Raw genomic sequence first — 21140 nt, 5'->3', positions numbered from 1 at the left:
TCAGCACCTAAAATAATACCAAAACATAGTAGGCTCTGAACGTGGAGAAAGGTATACAATAAAGTTCAAAGACTTTTCAAAAAATAAGACAGCATCTTGACAGTCCTTGTTCTTCCTAATATTGGGAGGAAGAAAGGATAAAGTCATTGCTTTCTGTAGTAACCATCCACTGATTCCTACAAGCTGAAATAGAAGCAAACGAACCACAGTTGGTTAACAGTAACTACAGCAAGTGGAAAAGGAGACATAGTATCCACCAAATATTTATTGGGAACCCATGTACTATCTAATTTTTATAAATTATTCCTTCATCTATAACCAGTGCACTCACTTTTTAAATTCTGGTCTAGATTCATTTCCATGCCAGTCACTGTCAATACCCATGTAACTACCAGATCCTAATTTATTAACCTCTTTAGTAATAATTATCCTTTTCTCTAAATCCAACTCTGTCACTCCCTTACGTTAGATCCTCTTCATCTCTCACCTGGGTTACTGTAACTCCTAACTTGCCTCTCTTCCTCTAGATTTGTCCCTGCTATTTCTTCTTCCTTGCCACTGCTAAAGTAATACTTAAAAATATCATCACAGCACATCTTTGCCTAAAACCTGTAAAATAATGTCCAAATCTCTCAGCATATAGTTTTCCACCATATCGTGCCTGCTTCTCTCTTTAGTTTTAAGTATCATATCCCCACATCTTTGGTTTTACCTCTTCCTCAAGTCTATATGCATATATGCACACATAGTCACAGAACACACAGATAAACACATAAATCACAAATTATTATTCATGTTTCAAGAATTAATTCTCTTTGTGAAGTCTTCATATTTCAGTTCTTGGTCAAAGCCTATTTGAACCACCTCTTCCTCTGTGAGTCTGCTGTCCTCTGCACCCTGACTACTTTTTTTTTCTTTTTGTTGAGACAGAGTCTCGCTCTGTCACCCAAGCTGGAGTGCAGTGGTGCGATCTCAGCTCACTGCAACCTCCACCTCCCAGGTTCAAGAGATTCTCATGCCTCATCCTCCCACCGGGATTATAGGCGGTGCTGTTACATTTTAATAATTGTAACTAATATTCATATTTATTCCAATCGAGCTATCTTTATCCTGCTTGTTATTCTTTCTTTACTCTTAGTGACCACATGTTCCAAACCAAATGTAGGGATACAGAACTTAGCAAGTAGCAAAGTACTTATTAAGAATAATGAGAGAAGGCTGGGTGTGGTGGCTCATGCCTGTAATCCCAGCACTTTGGGAGGCCAAGGTGGGCAGATCACCTAAGGTCGGTAGTTTGAGACCAGCCTGGCCAACATGGTGAAAACCCATCTCTACTGAAAAAAAAACACATATGCCAGGCATGGTGGCAGGCCCCTGTAATCCTAGATACTTGGGAGGCTGAGGCAGGAGAATTGCTGGAACCTGGGAAGCGGAGGTTGCAGCGAGCTGAGACCACACCAGTGTACTGCAGCCTGGGCGACAGAGCGAGACTCTATCTCAGAAAAAAAAAAAAGAGAATAATGAGACAAACTGTATGAAATGGAAATTATCCCTTAATGTTTAGGATGGTCCTAACTGATAGATGGAACTAGCATTTGTCTCGAGCTTTCCCTATGCTAGGTGTTGCAGAGTCCATTATCTTAAAATGTATTAAAAACAAGTGGACAATTTTTCAAATTTTCTGCACTTTAAAAATAGCAACTTAAGCCATAACTGAAAAAAAAATTTAATGTGGCATTAAATGTTTAAAATTTAAACCCTTAAACGTGTGTGTGTTTCATTTTAGGAAGATTTGCAATCAACTAAAGAAGAGAGATTTCCAGCGATTCACAAGCCTATTGCTATTGGCTCTCAGCCAATGCTCACTGTTGGGACAACCCACATATCCAAACTGACAGATGACCAACTCATAAAAGAGTTTCTTAGTGGTTCCTACTGCTTTCATGGGGTGAGAAATAAATCTTTAGTTTAAATATTTATTTTACAACTTTTACCTGCCAGAATGGTCAGTGTGCATCAGCAGCACTGAAAAGTAATTTTTCTATAAAGAAATGGCACGATCCTGTCATCCCCAAAGAACATTTTCTTTCTGCAGTCTCATACCCCTATGTCTCTATAATCTAATCCGTAGCCTTTATGTTCTGTTTATTTCACAAGGTAAAAATTTGACCTTTTTTCTGGCGATCATATGTGATTCTGGCTGATTGCTAGAATGAGCATGTAATTCTACATTTTGGTTACATAGCAATCACATTTCAAAATTGAATTAGCATCTCCCTTAAAAAAAAAATTAGAGACAGGGTCTCACTGTGTTACCGAGGCTTATCTCAAACTCCTGGGCTCAAGCAATCCTCCTGCCTCAGCCTCCCAAAGTGCTGGGATTACAGGCGTGAGCCCCCACGCCCAGCCAACATCTCCCTTAACAAAGTTAAAAATTTTGACTCTGACTGTTAGCACCAGTGGGTAATACGGTTACTAGTGGAATAGTTACTAGTGGAATTTTTGTTTTATTGCATTTAAAATTTTACCAAGACAGTGCATATTCTCTGTATTTGTCTTTTATAATTTCTCAGTCATGTTTTCTTTTAAATTTCAACCATACTACTGCTTTTACAGGTTTTAAAAATAACATGTATTTCCATTACTATGATGTGCCAGTATTAAGACAGGCCCACATCCTCTTTTCCTGGTGCTTAACTTGATCTAATATGTTTTCTTTTATTTAGGGTGTTGGTTGGTGGAAATATGAATTCTGCTATGGCAAACATGTACATCAATACCATGAGGTATAGAATAGCATTTATATATTATTCTACCACTAAATGGTTTAAAGTTTAAAAAAATCTATTATAGAGAAAAGGAGGGTGAATTGTGTAACTTTTAATTATGAGATTTTTTTTTTTTTTTTTTTTTGGAGAAGGAGTCTCACTCTCTAGCCCTGGCTGGAGTGCAGTGCTGCAATCCCAGCTCACTACAACCTCCACCTCCCGGGTCCCAGTTCAAGCAATTCTCCTGCCCCAACCTCCTGAGTAGCTGGGATTACAGGCATGTACCACCATGGCCAGCAATTTTTTTTTTTTTTTTTGTATTTTTAGTAGAGGTGGGGTTTCACCATGCTAGCCAAGCTGGTCTTGAACTGACCTCGTGATCCGCCCACCTCGACCTCCCAAAGTGCTAGGATTACAAGCATGAGCCACTACACCCAGCCTATGAGATGATTTTAATATGATTAGCATAATGAAAGTATCCCCAAATTTGGGAAAATAGAAAACTTGGCATTAACCAAATCAGTAACCTTAAATTGATGTTGCTTATTAACATATGCTTGTATTGCTATGAGCCTGATAGAATAATAAGCTGTTGTGGCTATACCTGTTTAGCTTTGATCAAGAAATTAATCATTCTTATAACTCATCTTTAAATTAAAAAATGAATTAGCCAGGAGTGGTGGCCCATGCCTGTAACCCTAGCTACTCAGGAGGCTGAGGTGGGAGGATCACTTGAACATGGGAGGCGGAGGAGGTTGCAGTGAGCTGATAACACAGCACTCCAGCCTGGGTGACAGAGGGAGACTCCATTTCAAAAAATAAATTAATTAAGAAAATGCGGCTGGGCATGGTGGCTCATGCCTGTACTCCCAGCACTTTGGGAGGTCGAGGTGAACTCCTGACGTCAGGAGTTCAAGACCAGCCTGGCAATATGGTGAAACCTGTCTCTACCAAAAATATAGAAATTAGCTGAGCATGTGCCTGTAATTCTAGCTACTCAGGAGACTGAGGCCCAAGAATCACTGGAACCTGAAAGGCAGAGGTTGCAGTGAGCTGAGATCGCACTGTACTCCAGCTTGGGAAGCAGAGTGAGACTCTGTCTCAAAAAAAAAAAAAAAGAAAGAAAGAAAGAAAGAAAATAAATAGTAAGATCATACATTATTGCTAGAGTTACAAATACTGGGTAAATACAGCAAGTTTCTCAGGTAAAAGAGTAAGATACCCTGGGCCACCAGGGCATGGTGGCTCATGCCTGTAATCCAAACATTTTGGGAGCCAAGGCAGGAGGATCACTTGAGGCCAGGAGTTCAAGACCAGCCAGGGCAACAAAGCAAAATACCATCTCTACAAAAAAAATTTAAAAATTTTTTAAAAAGAAGATATTGTATCATCTAAGTTTAAAATAACTTTAAAGATTATACTTTTTGGGCTTTTATTCTTCCTTTTATTTATAATTTTTTGACTCAGGCAATATATTCTCTCATGCTTGAGCCAGCCTGCTTAAATTCTGAGGTTCCAGTTCCAATTTGTTATTTGTCCTACTTATACTTTGTTTAGTAAAGTCAGCTGGTAGATACTGAAGACAAGCTTTAATTAATGAATATGGACCAAGCTACTTTAAAAGACTATTTTTATTATCTAAAAAAGAAAATGACCAGTAAATAGAAAAGTGTGTATTTGCCCACTCCTAATGTGTTGAACTGATCTTAAATTCCAAGATCATACTGGGACAGATTGTCAATTCACCTTCCACATTTAAATCTTCCAAGATAAAGGAGACATCCATAGAGTAGGTTGTGTTGGGGTTTTTTTTGTTTGTTTGTTTGTTTTCACTTAAACCAAACCTAAGAAGTTTCATTTAAGTATTTTCATTTATTCCTGCTACTTTGCAGATGTTTGTTTTTTTAATAGCAACATAGAAAAAGGATAAATTACCATCTAACTACAACCCACATACCTGGTGAGTTTCTTAATTAAAGAAATGTATGCCAAAAATTTTAAGTGAGAAGTATCTCTCTCCTCTGCCATCATCCTACTTCTCATAAATAACTACTGTTAACATTTTCATAGCACTCCACATAAAAAAATATATATATAAAAATGCATCTATATATAGACGTTGGTATGACTTTTTTATTTATAGAGAAGGGATCATGCACGGCTCTGCCGCTTGTTCTTTTCACTTAGTATCTTGGAGATTTCTCCATATCAGCAACAACCGATCTCATTCTTTTCAGCAGGTACAGAGGATTATTTCTGTACCACAGTGTATTTAACCAGATCTCTGCTGGTGGACCTTTGTTTCCAGTTTTCGCCGTGATACCGTTTCAGTAGACATTTTTAAATAGTTCTGTTTGTATACTTTTGCAAGTATATTCCTAAGAGACGTTTCTTTTTCTTTTCTTTTTTTTTTTTTTTGAGATGGAGTTTCGCTCTTGTTGCCCAGGCTGGAGTGAGTACATTGATGCAACCTTGGCTCACTGCAACCTTCGCCTCTCAAGTTCAAACAATTCTCCTGCCTCAGCCTCCTTGAGTTATCTGGGATTACAGGCATGCGCCACCACGCCTGGCTAATTTTGTATTTTTAGTGTAAATGGGGTTTCTCCATGTTGGTCAGACTGGTCTTGAACTCCCAGCCTCAAGTAATCTGCCCACCTTGGTCTCCCAAAGTGCTGGGATTACAGGCGTTAGCCACTGCACCCGGCCATAAGGGTCATTTCTGTCAACATACATGCTAGGTCAAGGTATCTACATACTGAAAAATTCCCTTCCAGAGTTAGACCAGTTTACACTTACGTAAACAATGACTGCATTCCTATACACTTGTGAACACTAGGTTTTACCAAACTTATTTTAGCCAAGGTTATATAACCTGGAACTTTCTGGGGAACTATGTTAGGTGTTTAGAGAGATACTAAAAATGATAATGACTTGAAAATATGGTGCTTACTGTATGCCGGGTGCTATGTACTTTCCATGTATTCTTTTAATATTCATAACCTTAAAGAGGTGGTTATTATTGTTCCAAGATGAGGAAATAGAAACAAAGGTTCAGTAACTTGCCTCAAGTCAAATAGATCGTAACTGGTGAAACTGGAATTCAAACCCAGGCAGTCTGGCTCCATATCCAACCTCTTAAACACTTCACTTTGCTGCTCCAAGTTCTGCCTATCTAGGAACTTAATCTAGTTGCTAAAAACAAATGTTATTAGTTATCTCTTATATTAGGCACTAAGCTCCACTGGGCATTGACCCTACCTGTTTCCTTTGCCACATAGGGTTTTGTTTTGTTTTTCTTTGAGATGGAGTTCTGCTCTTGTTGCCCAGGCTGGAGTACAATGGCATAGTCTCGGCTCACCATAACCTCTGCCTCCCAGGTTCAAGCAGTTCCTCTGCCTCAGCCCCCTGAGTAGCTGAGATTACAGGCATGCACCACCACACCTGGCTAATTTTGTATTTTTGGTAGAAACGGGTTTCTCCTTGGTCAGGCTGGTCTCAAACTCCCGACCTCTGGTGATTCACTCACCGTGGCCTCCCAGAGTGCTGAGATTACAGGCACGAGCCACCGTGCTTGGCCAGGGGTTTTCAGTTCTACTAAACAGATAGATATTCGTGCCCAGCATGGTTGTCTGGCATACGATGTGAAGAAGGAAATCAAAGGATGCAAGGAGGTAGGAAGGAAAAGGAAGAAGAAAGAAGGAAGGAAGTCCACATATAGGACAATATATAATTAGTATATAGTTTAAACAAATAATAAAGGCAGAATGGGAAAGCGGGTTTCTAGACAGACAATTTCAATAGAGAAGTATGGTATCAAATCAGTAAAGACCAGTGTAACAGTGGTCTGAAAGAGTAGGCGTAGGATGAAGTTAGGCTGCAGAGGAAGAGATAGAGGCCGGATATTTAATTAAGAATCACAGTAGGCCAGGCGCGGTGGCTCAAGCCTGTAATCCCAGCACTTTGGGAGGCCGAGGCGGGTAGATCACGAGGTCAAGAGATCGAGACCATCCTGGTCAACATGGTGAAACCCCGTCTCTACTAAAAATACAAAAAATTAGCTGGGCATAGTGACACGTGCCTGTAATCCCAGCTACTCGGGAGGCTGAGGCAGGAGAATTGCCTGAACCCAGAAGGCGGAGGTTGCGGTGAGCCGAGATTGTGCCATTGCACACTCCAGCCTGGGTAACAAGCGAAACTCCGTCTCAAAAAAAAAATAAAGTAAAATAAAAAGAATCACAGTAGTGGCCGGGCGCAGAGGCTCACGCCTGTAATCCAAGCACTTTGAAGGCCAAGGCAGGCAGATCACCTGAGGTCGGGAGTTCAAGACCAGCCTGACCAACATGGTGAAATCCCGTCTTTAAAAAAAAAAAGAATCACAGTAGTATGTGATAGTGTTATCTAGGTATGAGAGATTAAACTCTTGGTTGTGGGGTGAGGTGCTGGCAGTGAAAAAGTAGAGGAAGAGTCTAAAGCTGAAAAAGCTCCAGGAAAGAACTGATGGGAATGATCTATAGAAGAGAAAAGAGATAAAAGAGCCAAAAATAACTACGTTTAGAGCTAGCCTGACTAGAAATTAGTTATGTTGTTCAGAGAAACAAGGAATAAAAATAATGTACTTAAATTTCCATTCATTGAGTTTGACTAACATCATTACTCCTAAATATAGATACCCACTGTGCAGACAAAGACTAGCTTACAAGAAGGTCATGTCATCAGCTTATCTACTTCATAATGTCAAGCATGCATTATCACAAATATGTTTTCATGTGTTAGGACAAGGATACTGGGAAAACCTCTGTGGTTGTCGGGACATGGAACCAAGAAGAGCATATTGAATGGGCTAAGAAGAATACTGCTAGAGCTTATCATCTTCAAGACGATGGTACCCAGACAGTCAGGTAAAAATTTACTTTACTTGCCTTTGGAGCTGATGAGAAGAATTTCTAAAACTCACAATATTGAAAAACAGAAAAACTCAATATTTAATTAAAATCCCTGGTCAGTTTTTTTAGGAGACATCTTTTAGTTTAGTTTTCTTTTCTTGGGGAAGCAACACAGTGCCGTAGTTCAGAGCACAGTCTCTGGAGTCAGACTACCTGGATTCAAATGCCGGCTCATCATTTCCTACTTTGGAGAAATTACATAATCTTTTTTAACTCTCACTTTGGCTGTCTAATGGTATTTACCTCATGATTATTATAACATTTAAGAGGTAATTTACGTAGGCCGGGCGCGGTGGCTCACGCCTGTAATCCCAGCACTTTGGGAGGCCGAGGCGGGTGGATCACGAGGTCAAAAGATCAAGACCATCCTGGTCAACATGGTGAAACCCCGTCTCTACTAAAAATACAAAAACTAGCTGGGCATGGTGGTGCGTGCCTGTAATCCCAGCTACTCAGGAGGCTGAGGCAGAAGAATTGCCTGAACCCAGGAGGCGGAGGTTGCGGTGAGCCGAGATCGCGCCATTGCACTCCAGCCTGGGTAACAAGAGCGAAACTCCGTCTAAAAAAAAAAAAAAAAAAGAGGTAATTTACGTAAAGGAGAATGCCTGGCAATAAACCTGGGCTGCTGCCTTTAACAGTGGGTGGTGATACGTTAATGAGAGTGGCAGTGGTGTTAGTAACAACAGCACGATTCTGTTAGAACTGAGGCTGTTTTGTTTTTTTGTTTGTTTGAGACAGAGTCTTGCTGTGTTACCCAGGCTGGAGTGCAGTGGTGCAATCTCAGCTCACTGCAACCTCCGCCTCCTGGGTTCTAGTGATTCTTCCGCCTCAGCCTCCTGAGTAGCTGGGACTACAAGCGTGTGCCACCACGCCTGGCTAATTTTTGTATTTTTAGTAGAGACGGGGTTTCATCATGTTGGCCAGGATGGTCTTGATCTCTTGACCTCATGATCCGCCCACCTCAGCCTCCCAGAGTGCTGGGATTACAGGCATGAGCCACTGCGCCTGGTCGAGGCTGTTTTTTAAAAACTGCTTTACATCTCTTTTGGAATATATGCATGTATCTTATCAGAACACAGTAAGTTAATCCTATTTCCCAAGGATAACTACATTTTAGTTTTTCTTGTAGACTCTTACTCAGTATGTTTTATTCTTTCTTGTTCCTTCTTGTGTATTACCTCTGTCCTTCCTAAAACAGATGATATGGATTGTTTTCAGAGTGTGCTGACTTTTTGGGCTGATCAAAGTCAAAGTCAGCAAAATTAAAACATAGACATTAAGTATTATAATTTACTAAACAGATTGAGTTTTCTTATCCTTGTAGATATATCTTTTTTTTTTTTTTTTTTTTTTTTTTTGAGACGGAGTTTCGCTCTTGTTACCCAGGCTGGAGTGCAATGGCACGATCTCGGCTCACCGCAACCTCCGCCTCCTGGCTTCAGGCAGTTCTGCCTTAGCCTCCTGAGTAGCTGGGATTACAGGCACGCACCACCATGCCCAGCTAATTTTTTGTATTTTTAGTAGAGACGGGGTTTCACCATGTTGGCCAGGATGGTCTCGATCTCTTGACCTCGTGATCCACCCGCCTCGGCCTCCCAAAGTGCTGGGATTACAGGCTTGAGCCACTGCGCCCGGCATAGATATATCTTTTATGTGAAAACAATTTGTGGTATCATGTGCAATATATGTTGAAGCATGAGTGTTAGACTGGTAAAATAAAAGCTTTTCTTTGGATCCTGCTCATTTGAGATGGACAGTTTGGCCTAGGCTTTGCCTTCTATGCTATAGTACCTAACATACAGTATTTTAATGGGAGTAGCTTGATGGAGGATGGAAGCAAAGAACTGTTTCACAAAGCAATATAGTAGGCTGGGGAAATAGATAACTTTAAAACAACGTTTTTTAAAGGAATATAACCATAATTATTTTTAGACAAATAAATAATATGCAAGTTGAAAATAATTATTACTAACTAAGCCAGTATGAACTATCTCTCTGTTATATTCTCTTTATAGGATCCAAAAGATTGCCTTTGTGATATAACCCTAAAAATTTTTTTTTTTCTTTTTTTTTTTTGAGACAGAGTTTCGCTCTCGTTACCCAGGCTGGAGTGCAATGGCGCGATCTCGGCTCACCGCAACCTCCGCCTCCTGGGTTCAGGCAATTCTCCTGCCTCAGCCTCCTGAGTAGCTGGGATTACAGGCACACGCCACCATGCCCAGCTAATTTTTTGTATTTTTTAGTAGAGACGGGGTTTCACCATCTTGACCGGGATGGTCTCGATCTTTTGACCTCGTGATCCACCTGCCTCGGCCTCCCAAAGTACTGGGATTACAGGCTTGAGCCACCGCGCCCGGCCTAAAAATATTTTTTTTTAAAGAATATTTTATAGTTGTTTTTTTTAACTAATGCAAAACTGACCCCTCTAACCATTTTTTCACTCTACCTATTACAGTTACTCTATTAGTGAGATTTTAGTTTTAACAAAACTTATGTGTTTCTCTGATTCAGGATGGTGTCACATTTTTATGGAAATGGAGATATTTGTGATATAACTGACAAACCAAGACAAGTGACTGTAAAACTAAAGTAAGTTAGACCATTGAATCATACTATATGCTTTCTCTTTTACCTATTTCCTATAGACAAAAGTTTTATGTAAACAAAGTATAATTAAGAATAATTATTAAAGTATACTATTTAAATTATTCATAAAATTATATTAAATTATACAGGGTCCACTTGAATGGGATTTTTAGGAGTAAAACTATTAACCGTGAAATTACTTTAAATGATTCGGGCAATACCTTAAAGTTCTCTGTTTTAGGTGTAAAGAATCAGATTCGCCTCATGCTGTTACTGTATATATGCTAGAGCCTCACTCCTGTCAGTACATACTTGGGGTAAGTTACAAAGAAAATAATCAAAAATTCCATTTTGAGCCAGGTTTTAATTTTTTGCATTAAGTTTAGGAAAGAACTTCAATAGTCTCCAAGACTTCATATGGCCCACATACCACTTCTGTAATAGCTGACATTTTTTATTTGACATTTTTTAATTGATGTATAATTTATATGAAATAAAATGCACTGATGTTAAGTGTTAAGTGTGATAAGTTTTGACAATTTTATACACCCATGTAACTATCACCCAAAACAAGGTATGTCACTACAGAAAGTTCTCTCATATCCCTTTCCAGTAAACACCCCTTAGCCCTCGCTCAGAGATACTCCTTTCTGATTTCTGACACTATAGTTTTGCCTCTTTTTTGAGTTCCACATGAATGGAATAATATAGTGTATAATATTTTTGTGCCTGAACTCTGACTCAGTGTAACACTTTTTGTTTGGTGGTGTTTAGTTTAGTTTTTTTCTATTGATATATAATATTTGTATATGTTTACAGGTTACATATGATACTTAGTTACATCCATAGAATGTGTAATGATCCAGTCAGAGTATTCAGAATATTGATCACCACAAGCATTTATTGTTTCTGTGTGTTGAGAACATTTTAGGTCCTCAGTTCTCAACACATCTTAACAGAGGTCTGGATGTGAACTCTGTATTTGTACTGCACATATTTTTTTCTCTGTCTATGGCTTGCCTATTCATTTTTTTTTTTTTTTTTTTTAAGTAAAGACAGGGTCTCGCCATTATTAGCCATGCTGCTCTCAAAACTCATGGACTCAAGCAATCCTCCCACCTTGTCCTCCCAAAGTGCTGGGATTACAGGCATCAGCCACCACTCAGGCTGGAATGCAGTGGTGCAGTCTTGGCTCACTGCGCCTCCACCTCCCGAGTTCAAACAATTCTTGTGCCTTAGCCTTCCAAGTACCTGGGACTATAGTCCCAAGTAGCTGGGACTACACGTGTGCACCACCACGCCTGGCAGATTTTTGGTTTTTGGATTTTGGTTTTGTTTTGAGACTAAGTCTTACTCGATCACCCAGGCTGGAGTGCAGTGGCATGCTCTTGGCTCACTGCAGCCTCCGCCTCCTGGGTTCAAGTAGTTCTCCTGCCTCAGCCTCCTGAGTAGCTGGAATTACAGGCATATGCCACCACGTCCAGCTAGTATTTGTAATTTAAGTAGATACAGGGTTTCACCATATTGGCCAGGCTAGTCTCGAACTCCTGACCTCAAGTGATCTGCCTCTCAAATTGCTGTGATTATAGGTGCACCAGCCCAGTTTTATTATTAATCTCTTTTGGTGAACAAAAATTTTTTATTTCCTTAAGTTCAGTTTATCATTTATTCCTTTTTAAGAGCTAACACTTTCTGTGTTCCAAGAAATTTTTGCTACCCCAAAATCATGAAAATATTATCCTATATTTCCTTCTAAAGACTTTGTGGTTCTTCTTTTGATTATCTAATGCCTAAATGTGGTTTTCTCTGTATTTATCCTGCTTGGAGTTCACTGAGCTTCTTGAATTTGTGGGTTGATATATTTTATCAATTTAGAGAAATTTTTGGATGTTATCTCCTCAAAGATTTATTCTGCTCCATTCTTTTTCTGATACTCCAGTAAGATATGTTAATATAAAATTGCTCCAAAATCTCAGAGACCCCTTTATTCCCACTTTTTCTCCTTTGTTTCATTTTGGGTCATTTATATAAAGCAGTCTTCAAACTTGTTAATTCCTCTGCTATGTCCAGTCCATTGAATGAATTTTATCACTGACATATTTTTATCTCTAATATTACCACTTGGTTCTTATCTCTGCTGAAATTTCCTATCTGATCATACATGTTTTCTTCATCATGTTTATTTTTTTTTTTTTTTTTTTTTTTTTTTTTTTGAGACGGAGTTTCGCTCTTGTTACCCAGGCTGGAGTGCAATGGCGCGATCTCGGCTCACCGCAACCTCCGCCTCCTGGGCTCAGGCAATTCTCCTGCCTCAGCCTCCTAAGTAGCTGGGATTACAGGCACACGCCACCATGCCCAGCTAATTTTTTGCACCTTTAGTAGAGACGGGGTTTCACCATGTTGACCAGGATGGTCTCGATCTCTCGACCTCGTGATCCACCCGCCTCGGCCTCCCAAAGTGCTGGGATTACAGGCTTGAGCCACCGTGCCCGGCATCATGTTTATTATAATTACTATAACATCTGATAATTTCAATGTCTGATCCATCTTCGGGTTACATTTTTCTTTATCTTTCACTTTAAATACACTTAATTATTTTGTCATAATGTCCTATCTTTTTTGTTATATAAGAGCTGGCTATATATTCCTCTCTTATTTCCTGTCCTTTGTTCCTTTTCTCTCCTCCCTTGTTTAAAAATACTTCCCCCGCCTGGCGCGGTGGCTCAAGCCTGTAATCCCAGCAACTTTGGGAGGCCGAGGCGGGTGGATCACAAGGTTAGGAGATCGAGACTGTACTGGTCAACATGGTGAAACCCCGTCTCTACTAAAAATACAAAAAAAAAAATTAACTGGGCATGGTGGTGCATGCCTGTAATCCCAGCTACTCAGGAGGCCGAGGCACAAGAATTGCCTGAACCTGGGAGGCGGAGGTTGCGGTGAGCCAAGATCGCGCCATTGCACTCCAGCCTGGGCAACAAGAGCAAAACTCCGTCTCAAAAAAATAAATAAATAAATAAATACTTCCCCCACCTATTTGACATTCTATATGGATAACTGAAAGTTATTTTTCAAAAAGCATAATTTATAGAAATAATGTTGAATGTTTGTCTAAAACAAGGACTTAACGCATCTAGCAAATATAACTACATGTAGCCATCCAGCAGAATAGTACTGAAAAGTATTCAGCTTAGCAACTTTTTTTTTTTTTTTTTCCTCGTGATCCACCCGCCTCGGCCTCCCAAAGTGCTGGGATTACAGGCTTGAGCCACCGCGCCCGGCCGAGCTTAGCAACTTTTTAATGGCTTTTTCTTCTTCTTTAGGTTGAATCTCCAGTGATCTGTAAAATCTTAGATACAGCAGATGAGAATGGACTTCTTTCTCTCCCCAACTAAAGGATATTAAAGTTAGGGGAAAGAAAAGATCATTGAAAGTCATGATGATTTCTGTCTGACTGCGTCTCTATAGAGTTCTCAACCATTGGACCGCTTCTAAAGGATCGTATAAAATGACTCTCAACCACTTTGTGAATATATTTGTGTATATAAGAGGTTATTGATAAACTTCTAAGGCAGACATTTGTCTCACTTTTTTTCATTTTTGTTGTGTCTTATAAACTGATTGTTTTTCTTTGCTTGGATAGTGTGTTTCCAAAATAAATCTCATCCAAGCAAGTTAGAATTCAGCCTAATCAAATGTCATAATTGTTGTACCTATTGGAAGTTTTTAAATAATAGATTTATTATGTAAATTAAAGTATATATAACTAGCTAATGAAGTAAAGATCATGAAGAAAGAAATTGATAGGAGGTTTAAATGAGAGACTATGTAAAATATGTAAATTCTAGTGTAAATGAAAGGATTTCTGATATCCTTTCACCAGATTTTTATATAGCAGCTGCTCTCTGCAAGTTGTTAAACTAGAAACTGGGCACGTGGTAGAGGCTCACATGGGAGTTTTCCTCACCCTTGTTAATCTCAAGAAATTCTTATTTATAATAGGTTGCTTTTATCTATTTCTTTTTCCTTCTTACGAGTATGTTTACTCTGAGAGTATTTATCTGAAGACAGTTGGTGATGCTTCTCTGAGACTCAGAATGGTTTACTCTAACAAAACACTGTGCTGTCTACCCATTGTACTTGCCTACTGTAATACACATTTCAGTTCTGAACAGTTTACAGCACAGTATTTATTTTAAAGTGAATAAAATGTCCGTAAACAATGTTGTCATGTAGTCAGTGGCAGATTACTAAGTTCCTTTATTTACTCCATTATCCTGTTGCACACATTTTGAACGTACATGTCTGAACAAGGACAGAAAAGGGCCATAAAAGTCTTTACCTTTTCTCCTTTTCAGTAGTTCTGGCCAAAGATACTTTAGTTTAACAAAAGGTTAATTGACTATTTTAGAATTATTTGCAGATTTTAGTAGGAAGCAGCACATATAGAAAGAGCATGAACTTTGAATTCAGACCTAGGTCAAAATACTCTTTTTTTTCTTTCTCTCCAGAGATGGGGCTGCTCAGGCTGCTCTGAATCCCTGGCCTCAAGCAGTTTTTCCACCTCAGCCTCCCAAATAGCTGGGACTACCAGGCACACACCAGCAAGACCAGTGCAAAATCCTTTCTTTAACTTACTGTGTACCAGATAGGGAAAACCAAACCCTTATACTAATATAGCACAGAACACTAGATCACCAAAATGTGTGGGGTTTTTTCCTCACACCAACCAATTTTCTGACACCAGTTGGGTATCCTACAATTCAGTTCAACTCTGACACTCGTCTGCTTGGAGTTAGCATTAGACCCCACAGGCAAAGGGCTTAGTTCCTCAAAACTGCTTCCACTTCAGATGCCAATTGCAAGTCTAGGCACCTAGTACGTTTGACCAACCAGTATATAAATCGGGTTCCACGACTCTTCTTGGGTTTAATAATTTGCTAGACTACCCCACAGAATTAAAGGAAATACTTTACTTATGTTTTCCAGTTTATTATAAAGGACACAATTCAGGAACAGCCAGATGGAAGAGCTGCATAGGCAAGCTATGGCAGCGTAGGGGGCAGGGGAGTCCTGCAGACCTTCTAGGCTCCCTCTGGGCATGCCACTCCCCCAGCACTAGCTTCAGGAACCTAGAAGCTCATCAGATCTCCAGAGTATTTGAGTTTGATTTCTGGACCCCCTCCCCCATCTCCTTCCCAGAGGTCAATAGGTGGGGCTCAAAGTTCCAACCATCTGATCAATCACTTGGTCTTTCTGGTGAGCAGCCCCATCCTGAGGCTATCTAGAGGCTCCACCTAAGTAACCTCTATCTAACTCAATCCAGATAGACTATCCAGATAGAGATCAAAAAGGGCTCTTTATGAGTAACAAGACTCTCCCATCACTCAGGACATTCCTAGGGTTTTAGGAGCTCTGTCAAGAACTTGAGACAAAGACCAAATATATTTCTTATACCACTTACGAACTATGTGATCCTAGACATGTCAGCAAACCTCTTTGAGCCTCTCTTTCTCTTTTGTGGAGAGAACACTTGCTTCATAAAGTGGTTATATCAGTGCATGAATTTTACTGTGCATAAAAAGCCTAGTCCAATACTTGACACCAGTATGTGTTAACTTCGTTTTATTGCCTTTGTCTCCTGTTCACATAAGAAGATCAAAGATCTTCACTGCTATGTTTGTTCAGTTGACAGGAAAAAAAAATGATCAAAGCCATTAAAATTCTTTTTTGTTGTTGTTTAGATAAAGTCTTGTTTTGTCACCCAGGCTAGGGTGCAGTGACATGATCTCGGCTCACTGCAACCTCTGCCTCCTGGGTTCAAGTGATTTCTCATGTCTTATCCTCCTAAGTAGCTGGGATTAGAGGTGTATACCACCACACCCAGCTAGTTTTTGTATTTTTGTATAGACAGGGTTTTGCCATGTTGGCCAGGCTGGTCTCAAACTCCTGACCTCGAGTGATCCACCCTCGTGGGCCTCACAAAGTGCTGGGATTACATGCACGAGCCACCATGCCCCACCAAAATTCATTTCTTTAATGAATTACAGAATCATGTTTATTGTATCAATGACTTAAAACAACATTAGCCAGGCGTGGTGGCATGTGCCTGTAGTCCCAGCTACTCAGGGGGCTAAGGCAGGAGAATCCCTTGAAACCCAGAGGTGGAGGTTGCTGTGAGCTGAGATTGCACCACTGCACACCAGCCTGGGTGACAGAGTGAGACTCTGTCTCAAAAAAACAAAACATAATTACCCTCATATTTAGTATAGGTGATTGATAGCGGAGGGAGTTAAAATTGTGAAAGATTAGTGCCAGAAGATTTAGAACAAACTCTTTTAGAAGAGGGGGTAAAGATCATCTTTTAAAACTGTACTGGAGGCCGGGCGCGGTGGCTCAAGCCTGTAATCCCAGCACTTTGGGAGGCCGAGGCAGGTGGATCACGAGGTCGAGAGATCGAGACCAACCTGGTCAACATGGTGAAACCCCGTCTCTACTAAAAATGCAAAAAATTAGCTGGGCATGGTGGCACGTGCCTGTAATCCCAGCTACTCAGGAGGCTGAGGCAGGAGAATTGCCTGAACCCAAGAGGCGGAGGTTGCGGTGAGCCGAGATCACGCCATTGCACTCCAGCCTGGGTAACAAGAGCGAAACTCCGTCTCAAAAAAAAAAAAAACTGTACTGGAATAGTTTACTAGGGAAGATTCTTAAAAACAGAAGTCATTTCAAAATAAAAAAGATTTGATAAGAGTCTGCAAATCTGGGACAGTGTGGGGTGGGGAGCTGGGGAGAGATAGCTTGGGGAGAAATGCCAGATACAGGTGATGGGGAGGAAGGCAGCAAATCACACTGCCATGTGTGTACTTATGCAACAGTCTTGCATATTCTTCACATGTACCCCAAAACCTAAAATGCAATAGAGAAATAAAAAGTAAATAAATACATCAATTAAAAAAAAAAAGTCAGCAAATCAGCCTTCTAGTTGAGTACACACCAATCTACACAGGAAGCTGAAGCTGGAGGATTGCTTTAGCCCAGGAGTTCAAGGCTGTAGTGCACTATGGCATCTGCCAGTAGCCACCACACTCCAGTCTGGGCAACATAGCAAGACGCAGTCACACACACACACACACACACACACACACACGCAAATAGTCTCTGTCTTGACTAACATAGCTCCAACTTCTTTAAGGGTAGGGGCTAGTCCGGGTACCTCCATATCTCTTTTAAATCTTGTATCCTCTATCAGTATTCTTTGAAGTCTCATTTGCTCTCCAGCTTACTTGCTACTAACTCTGTGATACAGTCATTCTGTATTAAACAGGTTGAATTGCTAACAGGGTAGGGAAATGTCTCAGTTACAATATGCCTAATGCATTTTGAGAAGTCTATCTCATCTCTGTTAAAGACGATGCTACCCCACACCTAAACCAGATTCTCAGGGCAGAGCCTAAGAATCTGTGTTTTAAATAAACATAGCAAGTGATTCTCTGGTTTGTTTTTGTTTTTTTTGAGACAGTCTCAATCTGTCTCTCAGGCTGGAGTGCAGTGGTGTAATCTCGGCTCACTGCAACCTCCGCCTCCCAGGTTTTTTTGTTTTGTTTTGTTTTTGTTTTTATTATTATTATTATTATTATTATTTAAAGACGGGGTTTCACCATGTTGGTCAGGCTGGTCTTGAACTCCCGACCTTAGGCGATCCGCCTGCCTTGGTCTCCAACGTGCTTGGATTACAGGCGTGAGCCACCACACCCAGCCCGCCTCCCGGGTTTAAGCAATTCTCTGCCTCAGCCTCCCGAGTAGCTGGAATATTACAGGCTCGTGCCACCACACTTGGCTAATTTTTGTATTTTTAGTAGAGATAGGGGTTTCACCATGTTGGCCAGGCTGGTCTTGAACTCCTGACCCCGTGATCCACATGCCTCAGCCTCCCAAAGTGCTGAATTACAGGCGTAAGCCACCGTGCCCGGCCCGATTCATTGTTTTACATAAATTCTCCAGTGACTGAGAATTGCTGAAGGGACTTCACTAACTACTAACCCTCCTGTCTCCAGGTGAGAGTTTCAGGGAAATAACTAGTAGTTCATCTTTACAAGAAGGTTGAGACTTTGAACTTTTGTACGGGTTTTGTTTAGGGTTTTTTGTTGTTTTGTTTTGCTTTTTAAAATCTTACCTGCTTTTCTTTGAGATGCCACTAGGTGGGGCTTGTAACCCAGCCCTAGTTCATTTATTTATTTATTTACTTCTTATTTGAGAGACGGTCTGGCTTTCTTGCCTAGGTTGGAATGCAGTGGCACCATCATGGATCACGGCAGCCTCAATCTCCTGGACTCAAGGGATCCTCCTGTCTCAGCCTCCTGAGTAGCTGGGACTACCAGCGTGTACCACCACACTTGGCTAATTTTTAATTTTTTTTTTTTTTTTTTAAATGGGGTTTCACCATGATGGCCAGACTGGTCTTGAACTCCTGACCTCAGGTGATCCACCCACCTATGCCTCCCAAAGTGCTAGGATTATAGGCGTGAGCCACCGCGCCCAGCCCAATTTTTAATTTTTTTGCAAAGGCAAGGTCTCCCTACATTGCCCAGGCTGGTCTCGAACTTTTGAGCTCAAGCAATCCACCCACCTTGGCCTCCCAAAATGCTGGGATTACAGGCGTGAGCCACTGTGCTGGCCCCGAGTTTATCATCCTTGATTAAAGACACGCTGGCAATAAACTGTCTCAAAACTGAATAGTTAACGCTTTGTGTACTGTCTCCTGTGAAGTATCCTTTTCAATCAGTCTGCTACCCAAAGACCTAACCTGGTTTCTGACAATACTTAAACTACGTAGTACATAATCGGGCCAAACTATTGACCCAGTAGCACCAGAAGTCTTGCATTAAAGAACTTAAGCTAAACAGGAAAATAAAGTTAAGACTAAATTTTGAACAATTAAGTTTTGCAATCAGAGCTTCAAATGAAAATGCATATCGTCTACCCTAGAATGATTTTATTTTTTATTTCATTTTATTTTTAGAGGCGGGGTTTCGCTCTTTTGCACAGGCTGGAGTGCAGTGGCACAATCCCAGCTCACTGCACCCTCAAACTCCTGGGCTCAAGCAATCGTCCAGCCTCAGCTTCCCAAGTAGTTGGGACTGCACATGTGGACCACCACACTGGGCTCCTAGAATGATTTCAAACTCTTCCTAATGGTGGGTGATTTTATTACCAGTGCTTGCATTTGCATTTAAACATAGAACTATCTTTCATAAGGCCGGGCGCGGTGGCTCAAGCCTGTAATCCCAGCACTTTGGGAGGCCGAGGCGGGTGGATCACGAGGTCAAGAGTTCGAGACCATCCTGGTCGACATGGTGAAACCCCGTCTCTACTAAAAATACAAAAAATCAGCTGGGCATGGTGGCATGTGCCTATAATCCCAGCTACTCAGGAGGCTGAGGCAGGAGAATTGCCTGAACCCAGGAGGCGGAGGTTGCGGTGAGCCGAGATCGTGCCATTGCACTCCAGCCTGGGTAACAAGAGCGAAACTCCGTCTCAAAAAAAAAAAAAAAAGAACTATCTTTCATATATATGGATGTCATATGTTATAATGAGATGTTCAGGTAAAAGTTTTAAAAATACATTGTTGTGGTGGCATGGATTAGAAGAAAATTCATTTTTTTTTTTTTTTTCTTTTGACCTGCTTCATTTCTGACTTGGGCTGATTCACCCTTCTTGAGAAACCTGGTGGTCCCTGGCTCCCAGGAGGTCACCATGTTGAAGCCAGCCTTGGTGCAGATCACCCCATGGGCATAGCATGCTAAGGCCCAGAACTTGTGGGCTCAAGTGATCCTCCAACCACAGCCTCTTGGGAACTCCAGATGGGCGTCACCATGCTGGCTCTTTTTCTCACTTGTTTGGTAGGGTGGAGTAAGGGACCCACTGCACACTCAAGAGCATGTTTTATCTCATATGCTGATAGTCTCAAAAGTGGTTTCGGGAAAGGGTCAAGATGATACAGTGGATTGTAGGAAGAACATAATAGAAATTCTATTAGTTTTTCATTTATGGAAGATGTTAAATCTCACTGATATATAATATGTGGTACCCACAGTAATTCATGAATCAGAAGGTCTTATGTCATAAACAAAACATCCTAAGAGTGAGTGTTACATGCTTGGAGGAGTTGTTGGGGATATGCTTCTTTATTCTTCACTTTCACCCTGTTACAGGATCATGGACTAAATTAATAACCTTTCAGAAACGGATTTGTTACTCTAAATGTAAGCATTAAGATGATAACTGGCCAGCCGTGGTGGCTCATGCCTATAATCCCAGCACTTTGGTAGGCCAAGGCAGTTGGATCACTTGAGGTCAGTTCAAGAACAGCCTGGCCAACATGGTGAAACCCCATCTCTACTAAAAATATAAAAATTACCCAGGCATAGTGGCACACGCTTGTAGTCCAAGCTACTCGGAGGGCTGCTGAAGCAAGAGAATCACTTGAACCCGGAGGCGGAGGTTGCAGTGAGCCAAGATTGCATCACTGCACTCCAGCCTGAGCAACAGAGCACTGTCTCCAAAAAAAAAAAAAAAAAAAAAAAATAGATAACCAAGATAACCAATCAGAATCTTGGTGTGGAGGTTAAAAAGTGACTTTCACTAGCCATCGTTCCAATCACTGAGGTTCTCAGATATTGCAAGACTTCACTTTTAGAAATAATGCAATAATGCCTCTTTACAGTTATGGGGAAGGATGAGCATGTTTACCTGGTTAGCAGCCAAAAGAACCTACAGTTTGAAGACTACTAGAATTCCACTTTTTAATACATAGAGAAAATAAAGGCAAGCCTGACAGTCTCAAAAT

At 40.8% G+C, this 21140-nt stretch overlaps 1 protein-coding gene across 3 annotated transcripts in view; it reads left to right on the top strand.

Annotated features, from left to right (window-relative positions):
* ERLEC1 (endoplasmic reticulum lectin 1) overlaps positions 1–14517 on the top strand; it is a 35681-nt gene extending 21164 nt beyond the window's left edge. For 2 of the 3 annotated variants that reach the window (XM_074400191.1, XM_039464006.2), the window contains 6 exons: positions 1787–1948; positions 2727–2786; positions 7542–7666; positions 10223–10300; positions 10539–10614; positions 13618–14517. In XM_074400191.1, the coding sequence (XP_074256292.1) occupies positions 1787–1948; positions 2727–2786; positions 7542–7666; positions 10223–10300; positions 10539–10614; positions 13618–13689 (573 nt within the window). In that variant the 3' untranslated portion in view covers positions 13690–14517. The remainder of the gene's footprint in view (positions 1–1786; positions 1949–2726; positions 2787–7541; positions 7667–10222; positions 10301–10538; positions 10615–13617) is intronic. The other variant, XM_039464007.2, reaches the window with a different exon arrangement.
* Positions 14518–21140: the final 6623 nt, after the last annotated feature.

Source organism: Saimiri boliviensis, chromosome 1, assembly GCF_048565385.1.
Source record: "Saimiri boliviensis isolate mSaiBol1 chromosome 1, mSaiBol1.pri, whole genome shotgun sequence".
NCBI classification, from domain to species: Eukaryota; Metazoa; Chordata; class Mammalia; order Primates; family Cebidae; genus Saimiri; species Saimiri boliviensis.
This window is presented reverse-complemented; position numbering and strand designations above follow the sequence as displayed.